The 10453-nt window shown below is 40.8% G+C and overlaps 1 protein-coding gene across 2 annotated transcripts; it reads right to left on the bottom strand.

Annotated features, from left to right (window-relative positions):
* Nucleotides 1–83: 83 nt before the first annotated feature.
* Nucleotides 84–5271, bottom strand: SFR1 (SWI5 dependent homologous recombination repair protein 1). 2 transcript variants are annotated; one of them, XM_086752234.1, is made up of 4 exons: nucleotides 5250–5271; nucleotides 2908–3023; nucleotides 1319–1705; nucleotides 84–1094 (listed from the first exon to the last, which is right to left on the bottom strand). In XM_086752234.1, the coding sequence occupies exons 2-4, from the start codon at nucleotides 3001–3003 to the stop codon at nucleotides 903–905; spliced, it is 675 nt and encodes a 224-aa protein (XP_086608360.1). In that variant the 5' UTR covers nucleotides 3004–3023; nucleotides 5250–5271; the 3' UTR covers nucleotides 84–902. The 2 variants fall into 2 exon arrangements, with proteins under 2 accessions (XP_086608360.1, XP_010120055.1); XM_010121753.2 differs by lacking the exon at nucleotides 5250–5271 and adding an exon at nucleotides 4837–4983.
* Nucleotides 5272–10453: the final 5182 nt, after the last annotated feature.

Below are 10453 nucleotides of genomic sequence, written 5' to 3'. Positions count from 1 at the left end.
CTGTACGCATAGGCCACGATGAGAAAACAATGTTAAGTCAAGATTTTAAAAAAAAAAAAATTATAGAGACAAGATTTATCGGAGGATAAATGAAATGATGAATTTTTATTCAGCTTTAGGATGCTGTATTTGAAGCACTCCCATTCAACAAGGCTTTGTTTTGCTTATTTATTTGAAGAGAGGAACCACCTTGGCTCTTACATGAAGTAGTAAAGTAGACCGATGTTGGTTGCAATTTTCTTGCCTTCCCTTCTGTTATCTCAGGCTGTGGCAAAAGGTGTAAGAGACAGCTTCCCTGAAGACAAGTGTCTGGACAACTATCTGAAAATGACTGCATTATGGCAGCTTTCCCTCAGTAATAATTAACTCTATTGAGAACATCTCACGGTGGCTTCAGAATATTAACAACATGAAAACTGGTTATCTTTACTTAACTTGCAAAATGCTGTCATTAACTGACTGGCAGCAGGAAGCTAGTTGTAAAATGGGGATGTTTCTATGAACAACGCACTGAACTCTTCCCCATCTGAACATCAACAGAAATGACAATTAATTAGAGTTCATTATTTCAAGACAAGTAACCACCCAAAGACTAATCAAAGCATTCTTTGCCTTCTACCTGTTAAAGTATGACTTGATTTGATTTTATTTTTATTAAATAACTATTCACTGATCAAGTTATCAAGCCAGGTTTTCCAAAACAGCACGAGTTTGATCCTTTCCATTCAGTAATGCCTTTTACAGTGCCAGCTGTGTCTAAGTACATAGCTTTACACATATCTCCTGACCAAAATCTAACCTCAAAGCATAAAGTCTGCTGTCTGATCAACACTTCTTATGTGATCAGAATTGATTCTTTTCTGCTTTTGCGTGCATGTAATTGAAAGCTTTGCAGCTGTAGATTATGCATCTACAAAATCTTCTTCTGTTCTGCTGTAGTGCAATAACTGGTCTTCTAATCCAAAAGTATCTATCAGCTGAGTGAGACTCACTTTCTTGCCATCTGCAGAAAAGGCTGATTGTAGTTCATATAGCATCAGCTGGGTACTACTTCTCCATTTCACTATCAAGGCCTGAAGTTCAGACAGGTTGTTCTGAAATTGGGATAAAACAAATGAAAAGTTTTATCATTTGCTGAAATGTGGGGTTTTGATACCCCGCACATCTGTTTTTATAAAACACCTTAAACTGAGACAACACACAAACACCACACAAAAAACGGAGTCAGTATTGTTGCTTAAATTAATAAATAAGAATTACACTATGAATTCCACTTCAAAGAATGACTTAAAAGTGCTTTTTCAGAAGTTCACCTCACCTTAGATCGATACATCTTAACCAGTTTGAGCCTTCGAAGTAGTTCTTCCTTCTCTTGCACTTGTTTCATCAGCCTTACTTTTTCTTCCAGGGACTGTTGCTGACCGAGATCAACCTGTAGCACATGAGAATTCTCTGCTGATCCACACAGACCACTCTCCTGTAAGGGACTTTTGAAACATGTATGTCCAGTGCCATTTCCTTCCAGGTTTTCAGAGCCATCTTGTAATCTGGAGCAATCTGTACTTGTCTTTGGCAGGCACCCTTTGTCAGCATCAGCACAGTCTTTTTCTTCAGTGTCTATTTTGAGCCGCTTTGCCACTGTAAAATTAGCATTAAATGAACGTCTTGTTTTCCTTAATCGCTCCCTCAGAGCTGCACTCATTGGCTATAAGAAAAAAAAAAAAGGGAACAAAAAACTCCAGAAGGATCAGAATAATCTAATCTTTGATCAAATTTCAAAGAACTGGTTATTATTTACACAGAATATGTCATATATGTAAAGATCATTGTAAAGCCAGACTTCCTAGTTCTCACTATGGCTTTCATAGGCATAACCAACTTAACTTCTTCCTTCCACATGTGCCTCTACACACAGCTGCAAGATGTAGAAAGATGTACTTCCACATTTTATAGGAGCAAATCCTGTATTCCATATTGAGACAAGCCTACTCATCTAGTCTTTGTGCAGGAGATACACAGTGTATTTCAACTTGGCTAATTTTATTCCATCAAGTTAAATTTCCCCCTCTAGTTTAATGGAGATAAGCGTTGGTTTTATTTTTTGCTGTTCCATCCCACCACACGTACACACTTTCTGTATCAGCACTAGTAGAAAACATCTGCATTCTGCTTTAAAGTATTAGAAATTATCTGTATGATTTTGACTTGTTCATGCTTTGAGATCCTTCACTGATACCTAGTATCTAGTGATTCTTTTTCCTCAAAAAAAATTAACAAGTTTCTTTTAATAATCTGTGTCTAACATTTTTACTTGTGAAAAATATACTAAAATATGGGAGATAGGGATTAGCTAAGCAATACTTGCAAACAAGCCCTATCCGTCATAGGTCCAGATGCTGACCATGACAGCATCAACATAATGCATGCTAGGATGGACACCAAAGTAGAGCTCAGCATTATGGACAATATACAAACTGAAAGCAGCAGACTTTGTTCAAGTGCAAGCAGAACTCATAGAAAGTTATTCTGCATATATAGCAACCCAGAAAACTAGGATTTGAGAAAACAGAAGATTTTAAAAAAAAAAAAAAAAAAAACAAAAAAACAACCTAACAACAAAACAAGAACCACCCCCACAAACCCTAAATAATATTTAAATTTATTAGTATGGCATTTTGGGTATACTGCCTCATCACTTTGTATTCCCAGCAAACATCTGCATATTCAAAGCAAAGTATACCAAGCAGATTTCTTACCTGGACAATGTTGTAGCTATCGGTATAAGCTACCTATCTTTAGCCTTCCAGTGAACACTATCTCAGTGACTCCAAACTACTTAATGATTTCACAAGTGTTTTTGTTACTACAGAGAGTCACATTACTAGAAAAACAAGTAAGTTTTCATACCTGTTTCCCTGAACTAGTTCCCTGTGGAGCTGCTGTCCCAGAATCCGTTGGAGTACGGCACAAAGATGGCAATTTATCAAGCACTGGTTCTTCCATTTTAAGACGGATAGCAGTTTCTGTTAAAAGACAGAATGAATTACGTATGATGCCATTTTCGCCTGATCATAATGGCTGTGTGGCTGCAGACATGAGTAAAAAGCTCTAATAAGAAATGCTAAGGCTTATTTTCTAATTGGTAACTCAAAAAAGACATCTGCACAAGTTACACAACTGTTTCATGTGCTAAGTAGCATCTTGCTTTGTGAATGGCTTTTCTTCAAGAGGATGAATGACACTACTAACTGGTATAAACGTATCTTACAATGAGTTTTGTATATTATTTTTCCCTCACTCATAAAGCCCTATGGATTTTTTTTCAAAGATGAAAAATATTATTAGAAGCCTTACAGGTATTCTCCATTATATTTTTTTTTTATCTGAAATCCTCTTTCAAGTATTAAAAAGGAGCAAGACAACTTATGAAGCAATTGAACCCATTATAGTGTGCCTGTAAATCCAAGGTCAGATCCTGCAACATCAAACTCAAAAAAAAAAACTCACTCAAAAAACCCTCTATTTTCTTAACCTAAATGACCCTTACTGCTCGTCTAACTCAAAGGAATAATCCTTACTAAGCCAGGTTGTGAAGAACCAGTCCTTTTGTATCACTGCATCCCAAGTAGTGATAAAAGGACTGTTGGGAGCCACAGGATTTTTATTGTCTACGTGTAAAAACAATTAATCTTTTCTATAAAACAAAATAATTGGGTACCCAAGTCTGTGAAAATAACCCACTATCTCATTTGATCCTTCTGCGGATGCTACTTAAAAAAGTAATTACTCATACAAGTACAATTTTAGATTAAAAGTAAGCATCCTCAGTTTGCTTAGGAAAGCCCCCTAATTAAAATGATGTCATACCTCCCAGCATGTACCAACTTCAGATTGATTTGGCAATGTTTAATTTAGTTTAGCACTTGTTAACCAGCTGCTAATGACCAAAATGCAGCTGGAAAAGCATCAGCTACATCTCTGTTTACCTGCAAATAGCAATTAGGAGTTTCAAAACAGAAGCCTCTTAAAAATAAAATCCTGCAAACAAGTCACCAGGCACAAGGGGCTTCCTCTTTAGAGATGAAAGATGCCAAAGCTTCAGTATGCCAACATCTTACTACCACAGCAACCCTGGTCTTCCTGGCTCTATCTGACGGATACAGGTCCTCATTCATCTTACAAGTCAACATTCCCCCCAGTTGTTCAATTCAACATAAGGTATTCTATTAAAAAACCCCAGAATTCAGTAAAGAAAGTATAGTTAATTGGGTATTTTAGAAATCTATCAATCAAATACGAAGCCCACAGCACCCATCAAACATAATGCAAGTTATCACTATTATTTCTTAATGCAAGCAAGAGCCTAGAAAAAAGCTACATCATGCCTATGTACACCGTATGTCACAGATAGGCACTAAATCCTACTAAGCAGCAATGTAATTTCAAGCCTGAGAGCTACCTTCAACAGACTTGTTCAACTCTTTCCTAATGAATCCTGTGACACTCTGCCTTGGCGTTCTAATGCAGGTTGTCTTCAAACGGCCACGACTACAAGGAGTGCTTTTCCCAGTGCTCCACCAACGCTGCTACTGAAACTCTGATCGGCTGCACATCCGCAGATCTCCTGCGCTCTTAAAATCCTTCCCCAGTACCTCAGCCTAAGAACCCTTTACGCTTCCAAGCAATGATGCTGTTTATCACACAGAAAAAATAATTCTGTCCGGCAAGTAAGAAAAACTTGGCCTGGAAGGGGGAAAGACAATTTTGCACTTCAGTACTTACTTGATTTTGCCCTTTAGGAAAGAAACTCCCTGATGCTACGAGCCTCAGCCTTACTGCTTATCGCTACGGCATGTAACAGCGCTCCCCCCTTGCACGCTCTCCTCTCGCCAGTCGAAGCCTCTGTTCGCACTCCAGAACTATTTTTCCCTACCTACTTTTCCACCCTACAGAGAAGCAGAAAGAAGGCTGGGCAGCCCCTGAGCAGAGCCACCGCTCCGGGGAGCTCCTTCCGACGTGGGGCACCCTGGAGAGGCAGGAGCAGCCCACGCCGTGGAGCTGGAGGGGGGGGGGGGCGCCCAGCCCGCCCCTAGGAGACAGCTGCGCCGGGACCCGGGGTCAAGGAGACAGCCCCGAGGCACCCTCTCCCCTACCCCAGCACCCCTAAGCCGTGGGGAACAGAACCCACTGCCCTCGGAGCACGGAACCGAACAGAGGGAGCCCCCCGCCCGAGACCGGCAGCACCTCACCGCCCTCCGCGCTTCAATCTCCCGCTTCCGGAGGAAAGGGGCGGGGCGTCGGCACTGCGCCTGCCCGCGGTGGAGGGCTCTGGTGCGGTCGGGCGTGGGAAGGTTTTTCCTGCGGTCGGGCGGGCGGTAAATACGAGGTTGGGCGCCGCTGCCGCAAAGGTGATGGGCAGAGCAGCGCTTCTGGAGCCCCCAGTGCGGGTTGTTTCCAGGAACCTCATAGACACTTATATCGTAGCTGGGCATGCAGGGCCGTGCTGTGTCCTTTAGGTCAGCACAGGCCTGCCACCTCATGGCTGGGGTCTTGCTGAAGGCTGGGCGCCATCTTGCTGCAATTGTGCCTGTGGTAGCGAAGGGAGCTCCAGCCTCAACATGGGCTGCTCCCCACCGTGAATGGCAGGGCAGGCGCAGGCCCAGCCTTTCGCACAGCCAAGGGAACCACCACTCTCCACCTCAAGCTACCCATCACTTCAACCTCGGGCCCTGCCTCCTTACAGAAGGGAAAGAACAGTACTTGAGGAATGCACTGGGAGAAGTGTGATCTGAACAGTGCTGTCTTCGTTGTGAGGGAAGGAGAAATAGGTGAAAATGAAGAAACTTGACTGGAAAAACAGGCAAGTAGATTGTGATTGTGACAAGGAGCAGCCCCAGCTGTAGTTACAGTCATGCAGTTCAGAGCAGTATTAGAGTGTGCCCTGATGCTCAAAGGTGCTGCTAAAGCAAGTATGATTTTCATATCTTTCTCAGCAAACTTCCCTTCCATGCTGCAGAACTGGTTTCCCCATGTGGATTTACATTTCTCAGAACTGATTTGTACAAAATGTTTTTCCAATATAGCTGTAAGGACTGAGAAAATGAGCTGCACAAGGCCTGATGATGACAGGTCCCAGCCTGCAGGGATGATGTATCAGTGGTTCCTCCAGCACTGCCCACTGCCAAACTGCTCCACATTGTGCATAGAGGCCTCACACAGCTTGTGCTGTGTGAATGTGCACACGTTCTCAGGCTTTTAATTTGTGTAGCTGAAATGCATGCATTTCCTGCCTGGTTCCTTCTCACAACCACAGATGAGCATGCTCAGTTTTCTCTGCCTGGTGTAACTCCCATCTGTATTGAGACAAGATACATTCTTGCACTGAGAGGTGAGTAAGCACTGAGTCTACCTATGACAATATGTTAGCAGTTGCTGTGCTTTTGACCATAAATATACATAGATTCACTCACTTCAAATAGAATTTCACAGGGATGATAGCAACTTTTTTCTCTCCTACAGTAAAAGTATCTAAATATTCGAAGCCCATCTAGAACAAGCAATTTTGGGACATCTGAGAACTAGAGGCCTTTAGATTACTCCTTGTATAGAAGTAATCTATCTATGGGTGAAATTGATTTAGAAATAATATGCTCAGTAGCAAATGTGGACAGTTAGACTATGTGACTAATTTGTATGGTCAGTTATAAAGATCTAGTGAAAAAACTTGTGTGACACCTTGACTGTTGAGACAATTTGGGGGCATTTTTTAAACCTGCTTTATTTTTTTTTTTCCCCCCCATACCTGCAGGTAATTTAATGTGGTGAATATTTTTTTAATATGTTAAAAATTGACTCCTGAGTGCAACAGTAAAAGTGCTGATAGAACTTGTGCTGCAAATTTATCAAGTGGGTTGGATCTCAAATAACACTGGAGCTTTGAGATGGCATGTCTCCAAGTTCACAACATACTTTCTTCTGTCTCGGGGATGGTCCATGCTTTAAATTACTCATGCTCTGTTGTACAGACATGTCAACAGTTGAGTTGCACAAGACCAACAGAAAGTTTGAGATTTTAGATCATTTGCCAGCTGAGATTCCAGTAAGGAACATAGCACATGAAAAAGCCATCCTGTGCATTATCATTGCTCCTTTATTAGAGCAACGCCCACATGCCCCACCCCAGGTGAGGATTACAGTCTGCTTGAGACTGTTAATATAAAAACACAGTTCCACACATTGGGTATATGAGTTTAATGTACTACATACACATAGAGTAGAGAAAAGGAAATACTATTAATATTCACTGATGGGTAATCTCTCTAGGAAGAGATCCTGCTTCAGGTTGGTATTAAGTGTTTAGCTGTGCTTACCATATTTACCTATGGGTTTACACATAGCACGGCAAAAACATGACTTGTACAAGATCTGGCAGCTCCCCTGATGGAGCTGGAAACTGGAGTGTCATCAATCACTATCCAGTGACTATCCAGTACTTTTATTGCAGAAACCCAATAGTGGTGGATATTATGTTACTCACAACTTAACAGTGACAAATAGGAGTCAGACTAAAACCTTCCTCTGGAAAGGTGCACATCTGTTTCCCTTGAGGAAAAGAGATTATCCACATGTTATGGATACTGGCATGTTGATGGCACCCTGCAGAGAGTGTTTCACATACTGTTCAATTAAGCTTACCGGTATGTGCACACAGCTAGCAAATTCACTGCAATACAGTCTTTATTAAGTATAATAATGCTATTGTTTGATTATTTTTTAAAAAATTCCTTTTGTGATCAGAATAGCTTGGAGTAAGCAAAATAAAAGAAAAAATGCAGAGGAAATTGTGCACTGGGGAATAAAACTATTGACCTCTATTTGCTGAACATACTGCTTCCCTTCAGAGAAACTTGTTTCCCCAAAGAACCAGAGGAGAATGTTTTTCCAGGTTTTTTGGTTTTTTTTTTGGTGTTTCTGTGATGACACTTTAGTGATTGGATTTTTTTTTTCAGTTTACACCAGCTTGTCTGAACAATTGAAAGATAATCTCTATGTATCATCTCTTTCATTAATCTTAGATTGCCAGAAGAGCGCTAGGGCTCACGCATCAGCACTGACAGGCCAAGAACATGTTGTATTTCCCTATGGGCATCATCTGTAGTAGCAAAGACAAAGTGGAGAGTAATAGTAAAGGGTACTGACTTTGGGTTCAGTTTGACTTTTACAAGTTCTTCTCTTTGAGAGTGTCAGGGGCATCACAAAACTTCTGTTTAACAGCTTGCTGTGCACAATGGCCAAGACTCTTGTCCCTAAACATTGCCAATGAGTAACTGAGATGTTAGTCAACATACTAAGTCTTAAGGCACATATGCATTACCCACTTCTCTCATTTTTCTGTAATCTGTTGATCTTGTATTAAGCCAAGTGATGTATCCTGACGCACAAAGTACACTCTGCACTGTCTGCACATTCTCTCTTGCCTGAGGCAGGAGGGTGGAGTGTTTTTATGTGCCTAACCACTAACCGCTGCAGAATTTTTTAAAATTCTACCCACTTCAGCATGGGCCTGGGGCTGTATTTTTGCTGGCTGCAATTCACTCCTCAGAAAAATGTTCTGACTTGCCTATAGCCATGTAAATATATCAAGGGAAGGGCTTTATAGACCAGATTCCTGGATTAAAACCAGTTTGCTACAACAAAACCTGTCCTTGGGAGATAGGTTCTGCTCTCATAGTGGTGCAAATGTCCAGTAATTACAGTGAAGTCAATAGAATGACATCAGCATGAAGCTAAAGTGAAAGTAAAATTTTGTTGCCTTTTCTGCTTTACATCTGGGGCTTGCTTAGACTATCCCTTGTTTTTTTACTTCAGTTTTCGAGGTACCTGTGTTGAAAAAAAAAACTGACATAATTTATTGTAACTGAGGGGCACTGCAATTTGCCATTACAAAAGGTAATGTATGAACCAGCAGAGACGGGCTTCCTAGTTCTCACTGCTGCATGTGTGAATAACCAAGTAGGTGAGGCACAATGCTAATAAAAGGGAATGGCATAAGACTCTCTTATTTTTGTGTCTGCTTGTGGGATTTTCTCTGACATAGTCATGCCAAAAAATACAGTTTGAAATCTTTATGAGACTCTACCAGTCAAAGGAAACAATAAACAGACCTTCAGTGTTCTTGTCTTTGGTGGAGAACTGATTGATCATTATTTTAAGAAAATTCAAACCTTTAAAATCTATGCCCGTGCCCAAACTAGTCCCTAGTACAGATTTTGTCATCTGTGATGGTCTGAGCATATTTTTGTATTAAACATAGTTGGATTGTAGTGGAGCTTGAAGAATTGTTTCATTTTCGTACATACTTAATACAAAGTTCACTTCATGCTGTGCTCATATCACTCTTAGGTTGCTCACATTTATCTGGAATGGAATTGGTGAAGCTGAAAAAGTGGACACAGTTTATTAGCTAGTGCAGATGAGCTAGTTTCAGGGTAGTTACCCCTAGTCTGTAGGCCTTGGGTGGACCCAGAGGATTAAACTGGAATACCAAAAAAGTCATCCAGTGAGCAGGTAAGCACAGATGGAGATGCACACCTTGCCTTCTTCCTGGACTCCTGGGGGTTTCACTTTTGCTGTGAGTGTAAACATAAGTAGTGTCCATTATCACTTCAGCAGCATCACATATTATAATCTTATTTTAGAACAAATAACCCTTTTACAGAGCACACCTCCTTCCTTACTGAACTGCAGCGTCAGCAAGCAAGATTTTAAAATACACTTCCTCCCTGTAATGAAGAAACAGTTAAGTAATTTACCTGAGGCTAGAGGAAGCCTTATAAAGTAAAAATTTAGAGGTCTTTTCCTAAGGATGAAATGTGAATGTGGTGTTCGTGGGAGTTTTCCATCTCTGGATACTGCTAACAATAAAGTCACGCCTAGAGGGTTGAGATTTCAATGTGGCCATGTTGTCAGGCAGTGACCATGCTTGTGTTGCAAACCAGGCTCACAGGTTAATGCACTCATGTCAGAGCTAGCCTAAAGCTGTCGCCTGTTTTCCTGGTCTTACAGTTAGTAACTTACATATAATTTTAAGTGTTTGTAGTTGTTGTGATATGGGGATATGTCTGTGTATTATTTATGCGAACAAAATCACATGCCTAAGGACAGCTGCCTCAGGATTGTGAAGCAGGTAATTCACCAAGAACTGTGAACAGATATGAAACTTTCATTTTTTTCATATAAAGGTTGAAGCAAATTCTTTAAAAGTCAAAAGACCTAAGGTACTCACAGACAATGGAAACTCAATAAATAGTTGCTTATCACCCCACCCCTCAAAATATAAAGCTATAGGGAAGGCAACAAGAATGTCTTCTGTGTCATTTCCTTTAGCAAGTAAAATATACGGTGAAGCTTTTTGACTTCTCCTCCTTTCTGTGGTAAAATATGCTGTTTATGC

Source organism: Chlamydotis macqueenii, chromosome 7 (genome assembly GCF_036417535.1).
Source record: "Chlamydotis macqueenii isolate bChlMac1 chromosome 7, bChlMac1.mat, whole genome shotgun sequence".
Lineage (NCBI taxonomy): Eukaryota > Metazoa > Chordata > Aves > Otidiformes > Otididae > Chlamydotis > Chlamydotis macqueenii.
The sequence above is the reverse complement of the archived record's forward strand: the minus strand, read 5'-3'. Positions and strand labels throughout refer to the sequence as shown.

Excerpts from the sequence above, each read along its gene's own strand:
- SFR1 (XM_086752234.1), bottom strand. The coding sequence starts at position 3,003 with ATGGAAGAACCAGTGCTTGATAAATTGCCATCTTTGTGCCGTACTCCA. Across the intron at positions 1,706-2,907 it reads GAACTAGTTCAGGGAAACAG|CCAATGAGTGCAGCTCTGAG; the intron begins GTATGAAAACTT and ends TTTTTCTTATAG. Across the intron at positions 1,095-1,318 it reads TTAAGATGTATCGATCTAAG|AACAACCTGTCTGAACTTCA; the intron begins GTGAGGTGAACT and ends TCCCAATTTCAG.